The sequence below is a fragment of the Parasteatoda tepidariorum genome, chromosome 2 (genome assembly GCF_982258835.1).
Source record: "Parasteatoda tepidariorum strain Cologne lab strain chromosome 2, Ptep-v5.0, whole genome shotgun sequence".
Lineage (NCBI taxonomy): Eukaryota > Metazoa > Arthropoda > Arachnida > Araneae > Theridiidae > Parasteatoda > Parasteatoda tepidariorum.
Genome location: NC_141756.1, coordinates 24,511,109 through 24,528,734, shown reverse-complemented (window position 1 = coordinate 24,528,734; position 17,626 = coordinate 24,511,109). Strand labels below are relative to the sequence as shown.

Here is a 17,626-nt window from a genome sequence, read left to right as displayed (position 1 = left end):
TTGACAGTTTGTATCATAAGGGTATGGTAAGAATTGTTGCTCTATCTATAAAAAACGTAGATTAATACTGATCACTATTAAATCATGCTATTCATAGTGTTTTAAAAACTTTTCACTAAAATAACACTAGAGTTATTATTTTAAGAAGAATGATAGGAAAATTTTAAGTGATAATTATGTACAATCTGTACCATATAACTTTCTAAACTTATAATTGTTTGTCAACATGAACGAAGGGGAAAAAACATAAACCAGCATTTCGCCAACAAAATTTTTTGAAAATTTCCTTGTCTTATTAAAATATTTTGTTTAAAAATGCAAATGCGTATGTAGGATAAATAAAAATTGCCTCCTAATTTCATTTATGGACATTTTAAAAAGGAAAATGTTGATTTCAATTTCCAATTTCTTAGAACGCTGTAAAAATGTAATACATTTGGACGTATATAACAGTTTTAAAACTGTTTATGTCTTCTAAGCAAACGTTTATTCAATGAAAAATAAAATTTGATACTCAAGGCACCACATTTGCGTCAATAATGATAAAAATTAAAACGTAAAAAAATTCCGCAGGCATTCATTTGATTCGAAAATTTCAGTTATGTTTGTATACTTTTCAATAACCTACCTTCAGAGGGCGCACAGTTGTCTGCGAAAAATGGTTGACAGAACGTCTAAAAAAATGTGCATCCCTATATGTTGCCATAAAAATTAGCGCACCCTCAAAAAGTTCTCAGAATAAAAGAAAGTTTTACGTATGTCATTACAACGTTGATATTAGAGAGTGATTAAAAAAATCAAGACAAAATAATCATTTATTGTAGGAAAAAACACAAATGTGAGTTTTTAGTTCACAGTTTAGGCCACTTCTAGTGTAAATACAGGATACGACTTTGTCGGGCAATGAGGCAGTCCTTTATGCCCTACAACATCTTCACATTCGTAGCAAAACACCACAAAATAGGTTAAACTCGGTGGCTGTCTAACTGGCCGTCCCACGTGATACCAGACATCCTTGTCTAGAAACAAATCAAGAGATGGAACAGGCCAGGACTGCGATACTCTTTCTGTGTGTATGCGAGGGTAAAAATGTTCTCAGAAACCCTGCTATGAGTGCCAACACATGTGATCAAAGGAAGATACGTGTGTGCCTTGAGGCTGTGATAGCACCTAAGATTAATATTTGTAGTAATTGTATGTTACACACGATGGCACCTCCTGCTATCACACCAGCTGCAGAAATTATGCACAGTTGTACAGCGTAGTTAGAATTGAGAAGCTCACTCCGGGGCCTCCACGCTCGTACACGATGGTTATCACTGCCCACATTGAATGTAGATTCATCCGTGAAGACGTTCCGATTTCATTCGGTAACAGTCCGATACCGTCGAGAGTGACACAAATTCAGACGTAGGTACCGGTGGTGGGTGCCAATCCTGCCTACGCTGCACAACAGCATAACACATATACTGATTGCGTGACTGAAAGAGGTGATGTCAGATACAAAACTCAAATGGATCCTGTTCTTTTCTCCCTTTCCAGAAAGCCAACTGTGTCAAACGAGACCTTAGGATGAAAATAAGAAGAATATTTAAAGAACAAAAACCTTCCTAAAGAAAACAAATCGTTAAAAATTTCGTACTACCGCAGACACACTTTCTAGCTTCTCCGAATTAATTTGAAATAATTAAAATTGGAGTTCTTGTGAGGTATATCCTCCCCAAATACTGTAAGTAAAAATTATATTACACCAATTATCAATTCTGATACTACGAGCTTTAGAAGAATCACAAAATTTCCTTGTCTCTCTCAAGCTGTGTAAAAGTGTATCAAACTTTTGACAGAGGATTCCAATAACAACACCAAAGTCAAGATCAGCTAAACCTAATTTTTTTTTAAACAAATCTGACTTTAAATATGTAATGGATAAATAAAAGAGGATACCTTAGAGATATAGTAAGTCAGAGAATACTACTTAAAACATCTCTCTTAGTAGTTACAAATATAATGTAAAAAAATGAATGGTTGGTTGGGTACGGTGTCGACGGATAACCATTATGACGTGGCACGTCTGTGTCGTTCTGCGTCTAACATAATGAGTGAAGAGAAATTGGGAAACTGTTTTATTCTAATACAATTCACGACCGTAAAAAATTTAATCTATAATCAGACTTTAAATTATTTAGGACATTCAAACCATCAAACAAGCATATAACTCTAAAGCGTGTTTTTTTACCACTTTTGTATCAACTTGCCTTCGTGTATGTCTGTTCGGGTGGAATTTGGTAATCGATTTTAAACCAACTTCCCGACTAGCTACTGACTTCAAATTTGGCACATAGTTCAGAATTGGATGACAATGCATGAAAATGAAGAGAAAAAAGACATACAAAGTAAAAGAAATTTAAAATTAAAGAAAAATTAATATTTTCGCGATTGTCTTTTGTTGTCGATTCGATTATTTCAAATGAGTGTCACATGTCAGTGGAAAAGTTTTGTGTACAGTGAGTGAAAAAATGGAGATTTTGGAAGTGAATCAAACAAAAGAAATCAAAATGAAAGTAATATTTCTAAAAACTACGTTTTTGTAGTGGAGAATAATAATTAAAAAATAAAATTTTGAGAAACGAAAAGCGAAGGGCGCATGAAATACATAACAGTACATATACACATTTTCTTTCTCATGCATATACACAAACATATTCCACATCCACATTTAGATACAATTACTGATATACATACACATATTCTCATGAAAACAACACATACTGTTACTGTTATGTATTTCATACACCCCACGTTTTTCGTTTTGCAAATTTTTGTTTTTAAATTATTATTCTCCAATACAAAAACGTGGTTCTTAAAAATATTATTTTTATTTTAATTTTTTTCAAAAGTAAGAAAGAAATTAAAAATGCGTTTTTTTCTAGTTTTCATTAATTTTAAGTTCATTATACAAACGAAAGATAGCAAACTATTTAATTTTTTTTCTGCACTTTTATTCTTATAATAAGCAATTTTACTGCACAAAAACGTTCCTGAACTCAACAAATTATTTTTTACGACCCAATCTTGTATATATATTAGTTTTCAATAGGGCTAGCCTATTGTGATATTTCGTTTTATTTGTTATGTTTGTTGTTTACCTAATGTGTTCTATATCTCATTAATAAACTTTAATTTATTTGTTATTTTTTACAGGAAATATTATAAATATTTTCTTTCGAGTACAAGTAGAAAACATTTCGTTTCATAATCAAACACAATTTATTTTGCAATTTTTAAAATTCACTTTTTTGGAATGTCTTTCATTGATTAAATGTTTATGGCTGCATTAAACTAATTTAATATCTCACCAATATTTAAAAACATCGCAAACAAATTTTAAAAAAATTTTATCTATTCAATATAATAAAATCTAAATTATTTACTTGTTTATTTATAAATACTTTTTACAAAATATTTTATTTTTTACTCTCTGTTTCCATACAAATGCTTTATAAAAACTCATTTATTCATTTAAGAACATTCATTATTGATGATTCGGTGGCGCTGATTATCGGTGAAAATTTTCAAAAATTTCGTAAAATATCGTCTATAAGTGATTTACTTACAGTTGGTTCTCATAGACTGATGGAATTAGATGATAATGATATAATTTCATGTGTTCACCACAGAAACTTTATTAGTAACTATATGAACTACTGGATTACATTTCTGGAATTATTCTATAGGTTATTTGTAAACAATACTCACATAATCGTTGACTTGAATAAGGTGATATTTCGGTACTTCAAGCTTAATGCCATATTTAAAAGTGTTCAATATCTCAGAAATATAGCGCCAACTTGGCATCTTTGTCTCAGCATCCTCGCCACCGTTTGTTGTAACCCTAATCAGTTGAAAATTAGTTGTTGATCTTATAGCATGAGCGTGCTCGTAGCACCAATCATAATAAAAATCTTTAATACAGTCCATATCATTTGTTAACAAACGAACCAGCATAGAAATCAATCAATTGGTATCGAACATTAGTGATCCGTAAAAACCGGAGATGGAAAAAGAAAAACTAAATAGATCGAAGCGTGCCGTCAAAGGTACCATAACAAAGCTAGAAACATACATTGACCAGACGAAGGAACATAACCATACTGAATTAGAGGTCAAGCTGAAGCGTGTGGAACAATTGTATAAAAAAGTTGATGAATTAAAGGAGCATTATTATGGGCTAAAAGACATAACTGACCCTGAGGTAACTGAAGTAGAAACGGACTTGGAGGGAACAGTAGACAGATTCGAAGCTCTGGAGGTAAGAATTAAAGATATTCTTAACTCCTTGATAATTAAACCTTCAATAATTAATTGTGAAAATGAAATATCTCAGGCTGATTCGAAAACAAAACTAGAAATTAAACTACCCGAGATACCACTACCGGTATTTCATGGTAAATTTGACGAATGGCCCAATTTTAAATCGCAATTTGATAACATTATAACTAAAAACAATGATTTAAATGACTCTCAAAAATTGCATTATTTGAAAGCGTCATTGCTGGGCGACGCTAAACGTCTCGAAACTGTTGACGATTCTTTTGAATCACTTTTAAAAGCATTAGAAAATAGATTTGAGAATAAACGTTTCCTGACTGCGACTTACATAAATCAAATTTTGGAAATTGAAAAACTTACAAATGAATCAGCTGGAGATATTAGAAACATGGTAGATATTTTAAAGAAAAATATCAGAGCTTTGAAGCTTCTAAATTTTGATCGTAATAATTTATCTGACATACTTCTGCTTAACATCATTTTGAAAAAGGTAGATCGAGAAACTAGAAAACAATATGAACAAACGATCGCATCAAATGAAATACCAGAACTGGATAACTTTTTAGAATTTTTAGAAAAAAGAAGCCAAATTCTTGATAGTATTAGTCGAACAGCTTCTTCTTCAATTTATAAGCATAAGCAAGTTGTTAATAAGAGTAAATCTTTCCTGAATTCGAATAATAATCCTAACTCTTGTGTAATCTGTAAATTACCACACATGATTTATAAGTGCAATACTTTTCAAAATATGAAGGTTTCGGATAGATTTAATGAAATAAAACGATTAAATTTGTGTATTAATTGCTTAAAGAATAATCACAAAGTTAAAGACTGTAAATCGAAAAATTCTTGCTTCGTTTGCAAAAAACGCCATAATACATTACTGCATATTTATGAGATTTCGTCCCCGCCTCCTACCTCCTCAGTTTCTACGATGCCAGGCGCCGATCAAACAACTGTCTCGCAAGTGCATGATTCATTCCCACAAGAACATTCGAACACTTTTTCTAATTATTTAGTATCAAAAAAGAAACAAAATATTCTCTTGCCTACTGCAGTTGTTTATATTAGAAATGAATTGGGAGACTATTATCCATGCAGAGCGATTTTGGATTCCGCTTCTCATCTTTCTTTCTGTAAACAAAATTTAGCTAATAACTTAATGTTGAAAAAGGAAAAAATAAATGCTTCTGTTTCTGGATTGAGCGATATTTCGGTAAATATCAAACAAAAGGTAACCACTGCAATTAAAAACAATAGTGGAAGTTTTTCAACATCTTTAGAATTTTTAATTGTTCCTTCGATTACAAATTTGACGATAATTAATCCGGTTGAAGTATCTAATATAAAGATTCCATCGGACATTAATTTGGCTGATCCAGAGTTTAACACACAAAAAGAAGTAGAATTAATTATAGGTTGCGAGCTCTTTTTTGAAATTTTAAAGCCAAATCAGCTTCGATCGCCATGTAGTAATTGGTTGTTTCAAGAAACTGTTTTTGGTTACATAGTCGTAGGGAGCTCCGATAATAGTACAAATAGAGCATATTGTGGATTAACGCTTAGTTCAGATATAAATTCGGAAAGCCTTGATAAACAGCTACAAGCATTTTGGAATATAGAAACTGTTGAGGAGCCCTCTGTTGAACATAGTGTCGAATTTGAGTTATGCGAAACTCAATATAAAAATACTCATTATCGAAATCATGAAGGGCGTTACATAGTACAGTTGCCTTTGAAGGAGGATCCCTCTTCGCTCGGTGATTCTAAAGCCGTTGCCGAAATGCGTTTAAATCAGTTATGGAAAAAACTCTCAAAAGATGAGGAGTTGCAATCACTTTACAAATCATTCTTAATGGAATATGCTGACTTGCAGCATATGCAATTAGTTGTAGAACCTCTTGATAAAACAACTTCGTATTTTTTACCTCATCATGGTGTACTTCGCCCAGATAGTAAAACCACTAAGTTGAGGGTGGTATTTAACGCTTCCTCCAAAACGACATCCGGTCTTTCTTTAAATGATATTTTGTACAAGGGCGGTACTATACAACAAGATTTATTTTCAATACTTTTGCGATTCAGGCAACATGTATATGTGTTCACTACTGACATTTCTAAAATGTTTAGGCAAATTTTGATTCACCCTGATCATCGAAATTTACAGTTGATATTATGGAAGAATAGCGTGAATGACCCAGTGCAAACCTTCAAACTTAACACTGTTACATACGGAACTTCTTGTGCACCCTACTTAGCAACCAGAACTATTAAACAACTAGCCATTGATGAGGGTGATAGTTTTCCCTTAGCCGCTGCTGTAATAATTAGAGACACTTATATGGATGACATTTTGTCAGGTAGTTCAGACTTTCAAGAATTTCAATTACTACAAGAACAGTTAGTAGACCTGTTTAAAAAGGCGGGTATGAGCTTACACAAGTGGTGCACTAACACTTCAAAAATTCCTAATTCCATACCATTAGAAGACCAAGCCTATGATTTCTCTTGTGAGCCACCTAATACCATTAAATCCCTTGGGGTTATCTGGAACCCAAATTTAGATTATTTTACTTTCAAGGTTGATGTAAATATGCATGACTCATACACCAAACGAAAGGTCTTATCCACCATCTCACGCTTGTTCGACCCCCTTGGATTCCTTGGTCCCATACTAACCAAGGCTAAATTGTTTCTCCAGAAACTCTGGATACTCAGATTGGAATGGGATGAACCGCTTCCAGATTCAATGGCTAAGGACTGGCAGTGTTTTGTTTCTACTCTACCTGCCATTGAAAACATGCAAATTCCTCGTCACGTGGGGGAGAAGAGGGGAATCCTGATTCACGGCTTCTCCGATGCATCAGCCGTTGCGTATGGAGCAGTTCTGTACATGCAATCAATTTCGGGAGAAACATCATATACGAGACTTTTGTGCAGCAAGTCCCGCGTTTCACCAGTGAAACCTATCACGATCCCTCGCTTAGAATTGTGTGCCAGTGTTTTATTGGCACAGCTTTTGAACAAGGTTCTGAAGTCTCTAACCTTGCCCATTCAACAAATAATGTTGTGGACAGATTCTACAATTGTGTTGGCATGGCTTCAACGGTCACCTGATCAACTCAAGACTTTTATCAGCAATCGAGTTAAAGTAATACAAGAACTCACTAAGAACTGTCATTGGAATCACGTTGCATCTGATAAAAATCCTGCAGATGTCCTCTCTCGTGGTCTGAATGCTTCGGAAATTTCCTCCCATGAACTCTGGTGGTTCGGACCAGATTTTTTGAAACAAGATCTGAATATTGTTCCAATAGAATTTGAAAAACTCTCTTCGGACAGTGAATTTTTACAGGAACTCAAACCCCCTGCCAAAATACTTCTAACTTCTTATAAACTTGACTTAATTGACAATATTTTAAATCGTAGCAATAATTATACTAAAATTTTGAATGTTTTAAGTTATGCTTTCAGATTCATATTCAACTGTAGAAATCCAAGTAGCAAAAGATTTGGTAAGTTATCCTCTAATGAACTAAAGGACACGGAATCCTTTTTAGTTAGAAATGTACAAGCATCTGCTTTTAAGGAGGAAATAGAGGCCATTTCCAAGGGCAAGGCTTTTTCAGGTAAGAGTAAACTCAACTCTTTAAATCCTTTCCTTGATGGTCATCAAATTGTCCGAGTCGGTGGTCGTTTGCATAATGCTGCTCTGGATTATTCTCAAAAGCATCCAGCTATACTTCCTGCAGACCATCCTTTCACTAAATTGTTGATGACTCATTTGCATATCAAAAATCTCCATTTAGGACCTCAAGCGTTGTTATATTGCACTAGAGAAAGGTTTTGGCCACTTCGTGGTCGATCGATAGCTAGGAAAATTGTACATAAATGCATAGTTTGTTTTAAACATAAACCCCTTGTTTCAAATCAACTTATGGGAACCTTGCCTCGAGAAAGAGTAAACCCTAATTATCCTTTTTTGCATTCTGGTGTTGATTATTGCGGCCCTTTCCAAATTAAATATAAACACCAGAGAAAAGGGAATTTCCAACGGATTTATGTTGCAATATTTGTGTGTTTAGCCTCGAAGGCGATTCACTTAGAAGTTGTTTCCGATTTAACAACCGATGCTTTTCTTGCTACTTTAAAGCGTTTTGTAGCTAGGCGTGGCAAATGTGCTACGATATCATCTGATAATGCAAAAAACTTTGTTGGGGCTAGTAGGGAATTGCAGCGATTGCAGAATTTAACTAGATTTCCTGACGATAAACTAGCATCCTATTTGGCATCTGAAGGGATAGTTTGGAATTTTATTCCTCCCAGAGCTCCAAATTTCGGGGGCCTCTGGGAGGCAGGGGTCAAATCCTTTAAGTTTTACTTAAAACGAGCTACAGGAAATCTAAAATTAACATTTGAGGAATTCCTTACAATAACAGCACAAGTCGAAGGAATCCTAAATTCTCGGCCATTAACACCTTTGTCAGATGATATTGATGACCTGGATGTTCTAACACCAGGGCATTTTTTGGTTGGAAGATCTATAACTGCCATAGCTGAACCAAGTTTGTTGGATAAATCGGAAACCCGACTTTCTCGATGGCAAAGGTTGACAAAAATTGTTCAATACATTTGGTCTAAATGGTCTCGCGACTATTTGAACAATTTGCAACAAAGAACAAAATGGAAAGTAGAGAAAACCAACATAAATTTAAATGCGATGGTTTTAATAAAGGAGGATAATCTTCCTGTAAATCAGTGGGTCTTGGGACGAATTTTAAAACTATTTCCTGGAACGGATGGAAGGGTCAGAGTAGCGGAGATTAAAACGAGCAAGGGAATTGTTAAACGTAGCATTAATAAATTGTGCATTTTGCCATTGGACAATTAAAAAAGATGTGTGTTAATTTTCTCATTATGTGTACCTACAGCATTTATTCAATCTTTGTAAATTTTATATTGGAATATGTTTATGTACCATTGTTATGCTAATTTGTATGTTTATTGAATATAATTCAACGGCGGGTGGATGTTCAATATCTCAGAAATATAGCGCCAACTTGGCATCTTTGTCTCAGCATCCTCGCCACCGTTTGTTGTAACCCTAATCAGTTGAAAATTAGTTGTTGATCTTATAGCATGAGCGTGCTCGTAGCACCAATCATAATAAAAATCTTTAATACAGTCCATATCATTTGTTAACAAACGAACCAGCATAGAAATCAATCAATTGGTATCGAACAAAAAGGATTCACGAGTCTTGTTGAGTCATGTATAGCAAAGTAAAGGGCGGGAGCTTCAACGGGATCAAGGTATTCATCCAGATCAATTTGAATAAGGAAAATAATATCTGTAAGGAAACTTTTTTTTTCAGTTTGGACTTTGACTGGATTGTAAAGAAAGCAACTAAAGAAAAGTTAGATATTAGATAGAATTTTTATTCGGCTCTTGAAGATCTGGGCTTTACAGATGAAATTGCGCTTTTATCAAAATTAAAGAATTACAAAAAAAACTAATATTCTAGCCGAAATGAATTGGAGTATAAATAATTAGAACCAAAACTAATAAAGCTTCTGAAAAAGATCAGTTTGGCAGGATACAAGAATGACTGTGGCTAACAGAGGGGCGTGGAGATCTAGACTAAGAGCTTTATATAGCATTGGGCACTATAATTTGGTGCCCATATGATTTTCTTAAGGTTTAATAGATAAGAGACAAAGAGTTCTATAGTTAGAAGACAGATTTTAATGTCTCGTCTTTACCAGACTAATTAATCCCGCTTATCATATTTATTGTAGAGGCTGTTGGTTGCGACAGCTGAGATAGCATGAAAATCGAGGTAGAAGGATCGAGTATTGAATCGAAGACCGAAGGTAGGAGGACGAACCAGAATGGTTCCTGATCGGATGAATACCGGCGGAGAAGTACAACCGGCAGTCAAGACAGGGAGTGAAGAGGCTGATGTCCAGTACTTAAGCAGATGACAGTTTGCCTTCGAGGGCCAGATGAAATAGCTTTCAAATCCAGCCAACGTGAACACACCGTGTAAGCGGCAGTAGTAACTTGTTTAGCCTCGACGTACGTGAACGTGATGATTGCATTGACCTTTCGTTAGTAGCATTTAGGCCTGTCCGACATGATAATGGCGGTCATTTGCGTTTGAAACCGACTGGTCGAAGCATGTTTCGCAAGTAGGAGTCTGGCTTTACTAACATCTATTGTCCCTCGGGTCCTCGCCAGTTTAGTTACTAGCGGAGACTGGAGATGTTAATTATGAATTCGAGATAAGTAATCTTAAAAACAGCGAGATGTTTTCCTCAAGCAAAGCACAGTAGACTTCATTTTTGTTGATTACTCTCAACTATTTTTCAAGTCACCACAGCTTTTCCGCACCATGGCAATGTGCCATTTTCTCCCCGCTTCAACTTTAGCATTATGCTTATCACCTCAGGGCTTCACCTCAACGATTCTTACTTCATGATGAAGGGGTAAAGGGCCATTTTGGCCTCAGGGACCCCGACCAACCAACAAGACCAGACCAGACCTTCGAGGGTTGTTGTGCAGCGTCCGAGAACCTCTTACCGATATTCCGTTTCTACCCGGTGACGCCCACCTGCAGTATGAGATGTTTACAATCAAAAGTTTAAGTTTTAATTGTTCTTTTAATAACAACTTTTAAATGTTTTTTAATGAATAACCTGTTAATAGGAGTTTGTGAAGTTTCTTGATGGGTTGTTATCTTTTACTATTAAAGAGGATGTTTCATTGCCATATTGTTTCATTTGACGTCTTACATTCCCATCACCGAAACATATACATTTATTAAAATGGTATCATCATATTAAAACGCAATCATATAAAGGTTTAACCATTCATTGCAAAATGTAAAGATTTAACATGCATCTTAAAATGTAAAATTCGGTCATCATACTCACATCCGCTATTTAAGAACTGGTTTTCTTCGAAAAAGATGTGCTGGTTAGGCAAACCTTTCATACCGTCATTAAGTACTTGCAACTTATCACATGCTTGCATCGAATAACGTTATTAGAGGTACAACTTTAAGGCTTAAGTTTATTATTACACTGAACAAAATTTTTGATCGGATTTAATTGGATATTGCAAGTGAAGAAATGCGTGGATGTTGAATTAAACCTGATTGGCTAACCCACGCACGTGACGTCACTTGCAGGAATTCAACTAATCGTAAACATGACTTACCGTTCCAAGTTTCAATTGTATTCTCTTTATTCCACAGATCACCCTTTTTTAATTTTTTGTTAAAAATTGTTCTATTGATTTTTGAATACTCGACTGGATACTTCAATCCATAAGAATGACAAATGACAGCTTCCCCTTCGTTATCGGAGAAAGGAACTTTGGTATAGATCCTTGAATAGTAAAAAAAAAATTATAAATTTGAGACAGAAAGATACAAGGTGTCGAGCGGAGGTCTGACTGATTTAAAAACATTAAAAATCTTGGAAACAAATCATGATAGTTTGATGAAACAAACAGTTTGTTTGGAGTAACAGCTCTGAAAAATGTATGTAGAAATATTGAATTTTAGTCAGAAAAACTACCTATAGAAGGCATTGGGTGCCATGTGTTGTTAACCAGTGAGAACTTACATGAGGTGTTAGCATTCCAGCCTACAAAAAAATTTAAAATTTCTAATTAGCGAATTCGCATATTTTGCAGGGGTGGTAGAGTCTTTAGTGCAAAGGTAACAAAAATTCGTGCAAGCCAACTTCAAATATTTAACTTCATAGATACAATTTCTTAGAACATGACCATGGCTTTAGCACTTGTAACACTGGGTTTGGGATTTCCCTCTTCTAAGTTTCTCCATAATTATAGGACATCTAGAGTTGTTTTAAGTCCATAGATGTGCATATGGTGTTCGTTGACTTTTAACAGGTAAATAAAAGTTGAGGAAGGCATGCCAAAGTTTGATATAATATTTCTTATTTGGGTTATTCTGAAAGAATGATAATTATCTTAGATAAGAGTTCTTTCCAATCCATCGGTAGTGAAGTCTATTAAGAGTAGTGTTCACCCGGCTTGCACGTAAAGACCGAAATGCTGACAATTGGTCTAACGATGGTTATAAGATAAAATATAAGATTAAATAACTCGTAAAACTGAACTAGTATCTGGTATTTCTTCTTGACCTTGACCTTTTGAACAAGTGCTCATTAAATTAAGCATTTCAAAAAAGGATTCATCAGTATATTTTGTAGAAATTGTGATATGGCACACCTGAGGTGTCTGTTCATGTAAGTGTCTTTTCCCGAAGGAATATTCTGGAAAAAGGAGGATAAGACTGGTCAGAAAGCTAAGATTCCAAGGTCTGCTAACAGTTTCGTCGTTGATCACACCATTGGAGTCGCTCCTGTCTGTGATGCAGCGTCAAGAATAGTCGAAGCCATGGTCGCCGTGCTGACATTTCATGCTGCTGCAAACTTCATCGCACTGTTCAGTGCAGACACTTGTTCTCATTTGTCGACTCAGGGTTCGTGACATAGCTATACGATCCTTAAAGCCATTTGGATTACATGTCTGTTTTTTCGGCTGTTAGTTGATAGGGGACCGCTGAGATCCTCCATGGCGTTCCATATGACCGTCATGAACCCATCGATTCCATATTCTGCTAACAGTCTGGATCATCGCAAGCAGCAATACTTTGGTATGAATAACCGCAATTACGGTAGGCCGCAATTCTACCTTGATCTCAAACTCAGACACGTGCTGGTAGGCATTTTCCCTCTTACACGAGGCATAACAAAAACTTTTTTACTCAAGAACAACGCTCAAATTTAATTTCAGTGTGAGTAACTTACTATCAAATCTCTTCTTTTATACACATTGTAAGTGTCGCTACCACCGCCTGCTTCACATAAATGCGCTGATAAGCTAATCATTTGCATATCACAACATGCTTTATCCGTCCTCTAAATTTCATGTTCGTGGTGAGTCGCCTTCCTGGTGCAGCAATTTTAACGGCCAGTAGTATATAATACTATATTCTCAACACCTCTCCGCATAGAAAGACCGGTTTTTCCATGCTAATAGATGGGGGAAATATGTATTTGCAAAAAAATTATCGTAATTTTGCCCATCTTTCAAAGAGCCAGTGGGTTAAATATATTTCTAAAACAATTATATTTTAGTCCGATTGGTCAAGTTTCCATAATTTTTTCACGTTTCCTCTATTTTTTTTTAACTTTATTCCAGCATTCTGGGAGAAATAGGTTTCATCAGAAAAAAATACCATAATTATGACTGATAACAGCCCAACTACTTAAGTTATTGAAAACGAACTTTTAGAAATCATTCAAAGCTTATTCTGATAAATTATTTAAAAGTTGGATATTTTTGTTAAGGTTAGAAAATTGAAAACTGATAAAACTTATTTGCTTTGTATACTGTTAACTAAGTTCTTTTTTTTAAAATCAAGAACTGTATGAATACATGAAAATCAAGGGTGAATTTGAATTACGAATTGTGAGTTGTAAATTCAGTTATCGACTGAAATACTATTCCCCAAATAACACTGTAACCAGATTTTCGCAAAAATACGACTATCACGAAGAATCATTTGCGAAGTCACATGTGAGACGTCAGTGCGTGGGTCTAAAACGTTACTATGTCCACCTTTGGTAACGTCACCTAGAAGTCAATATGAGACCTCATTAAGACATTAGTTGTCGCAGTGACCTCACAGTGTCGACACATTTACACATCAACAGGGTCACCGAGGGACAAAGATATGATATATTCATGTCTCAACAGGGTCACCATGTGACATCTTCTCGTCTCAACTGTGTCACCATGTGGAAAAGATGTGAATTATTCACGTATCAGTAGTTTCACCGTGTTACTAAGCAGAGATTTGAATATGTCACATTCTTCTCACACGGGGACGTCACTGCGACAGATATATGTTTCGTTCTGGTCTCATGTTGGCGACATCTGAATTACGCTAAAACCTGACGTTTCGAAAGGCGGACATAGTAACCTTCAAAACCCGTCGCAGCTATGTAGCCGAGGTCATATGTGACCTCACAAATGAGTCTCTGTTACTGTCGCATCTTTGTTGACATATAGTAACGGTGTTATCTGGGTAGTATCCAACCTGACCTTATTTGTGGGCATATTTTTTTGTAAAATCTCCTATAAAGGTACGTATACCACCAATGACTTAATAAATCACCTGTCCTGCAAAGCGACACTAAAATAAGCTAGATCAGATCGTGAACTGCGGAAGCAATTAATTTAGGGTCGTAAAGTTTCTCCGGCCAGAGAGTGCAGTGATATAGGGGTGGAGCACACTAACTGTTTAAAATTCGCCCCATTAAAATTTTTTTCTTACTTATTTGAAGTAGAATATTTGTAATTGTTATCAATTAAACTAATAATGAATGGTTTAAAAAGAGATGTCGCTTCAAACCAAGTATAGCAATCATCATCTTGGCATACAGGATTGCCTGTATAAACCTGCAAAGAAAAAAAACGATCAACCATATGTTTTAATATACTATTTAAGAATGATAGAAGAAATTTAGATTCACATAAAAAGTGCTCGAAACATGGTGAAATACGCAAAAAGTAAAATTAACGGGAAGTAGTTCAAACTTTGAACAGCTCTACTAACCAAACTATTGGGTCCATATTTTTCCAGATTGCGGCTACCCCCAATACTCTCACGTCGCAAAATATCGTCTGCACTTATTAATTAGCATATTTGAAGTCACCCCCCTTGAGCTTTAAGATTAAATCTGTAACATCATTTGATCGAAAGTTATTCAGGGAGGTCCCTTTTTTGTTCACTGTATGTACATTACCTTTATTTACTTTCTAAAAAAAAGAGAGCATTTGTCTTTTATGCATATAAAGACTCAGATTTATTGTTTTAGTTTTTTCCTTATAGAAGACCATGAGGCTCAACAGGGAAGCGGGACGGAATGGAGTTTTCTGCTTTTATTTGCACTTGAGCAGAAATTAGTAGATTTAAACCAAAAATGTTATTTTTCAACACATTAGTCACGAATTTCTAAGAGTTGGTGAGCGAAAATTTCGTCTTGAAATTCATTGCCCCTTTTGTAACTTCTTATGATTTTTTTTCCAAAATAAAGGTGCATTTAAGTACGGTATTAAAATTACATCTTTAGTTAAATTGGAGTAAATGAAGGTGATTTTCAGGTTTTGTCTCTTATCTCCTGAACTACTGCTTAATAAATTTCAGTAGAATTATAAGTCGATATAATATTACAATACAACGAATGAGTACTGTAACTTATATAAATGATCAAACACAACTGTCACCGGTGTTGGAATAAGATATGATGCAGTGAAGGATAAGACGCTCACGCTTTTGAAAATTGCAACACCATTGTAGGAATTGTGATAATTGAACCTAACTTACATGCAATGAAAAATGAAGTAAAGCGTGCAATTGGTTAGAATTACAAAGCTTTGCACATGCACCACTCATAGTAATATGTGGAACAGATTTCATAAATTTCTATAAATTTTTTCAAGATGTTGCAATTTTTACAAACAATAGTAAAAAAAATAGGTTAATGTGAGGCTTTATACCTTCATAGCCTATCTTAAATTATTACATCACACCGTGATTGCACGTGGTAATAGGCAGAGCGTGATGGGTAGAAAATCTTAACTGTTTCGTTTTCTACATAAATATTTGCCTACATTTTTGCTGATGTTCAAAGCCAAGAGAGAGGTTCAACCGGTTCTTGTTTTTGTTTGTGAAAGGAATTTATTTGGTTTGGTTTCATTTAGATTTTGAACAAAAAAAAATTTTACGCTTGCACTAAGCTCTGCCTGACGGTTACTTTTTTTTGCATTACAAAATTAAAATATCAGGCTCGATCGATTAGTTCCCCTCATTCCACTATTCTGCCTGTTTTTCAAGCTTCGATGCCAATCGGAAGTTTGAGAGTTACAGTTTTTTCTCTCCATAAAGTCTCAGATATGGTTTTTAAGGTTATTGTATTGTGATCAGGTTGGTCAGTTCATTCGGCGAATATTTTATTTTTCCTGAAAATCTTCGATGGGATTCTTGTAGGCTGCCCAGCGAATTGTACGGCAAATTATGTTTCATTGACAAAAACCCTTAACCTATGTTTTTATATAATTGTTTTTGACGCAAATCATGAGCAGAGAATTGGATACCTTCCAACAACATAACGCGTGGGCCAGCCTATTAGGCTCGAGACACATGAGTGACGTCACTTCTATAGATGATCCGAAAATTCTTTCGGTGTAAATATAATATGAATATTGATTCAGCATGATATGAAACCCTGACCTTAAAAATACAATATACATGCACATTCACGTAATTTGACACAAACACGTGATTAGTTGCAAGTGCTCGATTGCAGAAGAAGGAAATACGTAGTCAGGTGCCTCTCATTTTCGCTTGCAATGCCTGAGCACTTTCAAGATGGTCTCAAGACAAATGAGACCGGTCATCAGGGGAATGAAAATGGATTAAATAAACGAATTAAATACGATACAACATGTATTTGCACTGAGTAAAAACGTTGAATTCGGGGCGACCAAGCTATGAACCCTTTACACCGTGAAAGGATCCCATACAATTCTGTTCCTATGAGAGTAATGTCCTGTTTTCTTTTTCTTCTTTTTTCTCTTTCTTCTTCTTCTTTTTTCTCTTTCTTCTTCTTTTTTTTCTTTCTTCTTCTTCTTCTTTTTTCCCTTTCCTCTTCTTTTTTTTTTGATGGAAGCGAGAGTAAATTAACTATAATGAAGTTACTGAGCATATTTGCAGATTAAGATCATTTATCAATATTTAATTTTTCAATATTTAATAATCAATATTTAATCAAGCAATGAAAATAAAAATCTTATATATTTAAATAAGGATAAAAAAAAACATTAACTTTCAACCAGAAATCTCTCTTTTTTTAAAAAAAAATCCCTTATTTGGTTTTTTCCCAAAGTTCTTCAATTGCAATAAACAAATGAGCAAGACTTACGCCTTTGTATACGTCCATGTGGTTGCAATATCTGGGATATTTGCTGCACACCTCTTCCTCGGAATTGAAGAAAACACATTTATGTGGATATCTCCTGCAGACATATCGTCGCCGTCTTCTGCAAATAGTAGATCATAATAAAAGTTAAAATTGAAAATGATTAAGTTTTAGAATGCGAAGTTTTTTTCCTTACTATTATTATTAGGCTTCATTTTGGATTTTTCGTTTTTATTTTTCTAATAATTACATTTTGTTTATTTTTAAGTACGCTC

The 17,626-nt window shown here is 34.8% G+C and overlaps 1 protein-coding gene across 1 annotated transcript; it reads left to right on the top strand.

Moving 5' to 3' along the window:
- Window positions 1–4,054: 4,054 nt before the first annotated feature.
- On the top strand, window positions 4,055–12,852 carry LOC147814856 (uncharacterized). Its single transcript, XM_087156514.1, has 6 exons — window positions 4,055–4,309; window positions 5,681–7,670; window positions 7,804–7,844; window positions 7,919–9,136; window positions 10,761–10,947; window positions 12,629–12,852. The coding sequence occupies exons 1-6, from the start codon at window positions 4,055–4,057 to the stop codon at window positions 12,850–12,852; spliced, it is 3,915 nt and encodes a 1,304-aa protein (XP_087012640.1).
- The last annotated feature ends 4,774 nt before the right edge of the window (window positions 12,853–17,626 follow it).

Excerpts from the sequence above, each read along its gene's own strand:
- LOC147814856 (XM_087156514.1), top strand. The coding sequence starts at position 4,055 with ATGGAAAAAGAAAAACTAAATAGATCGAAGCGTGCCGTCAAAGGTACC. Across the intron at positions 4,310-5,680 it reads ACAGATTCGAAGCTCTGGAG|ATTCCATCGGACATTAATTT; the intron begins GTAAGAATTAAA and ends TCTAATATAAAG. Across the intron at positions 7,845-7,918 it reads TCCAAGTAGCAAAAGATTTG|GAGGAAATAGAGGCCATTTC; the intron begins GTAAGTTATCCT and ends TCTGCTTTTAAG.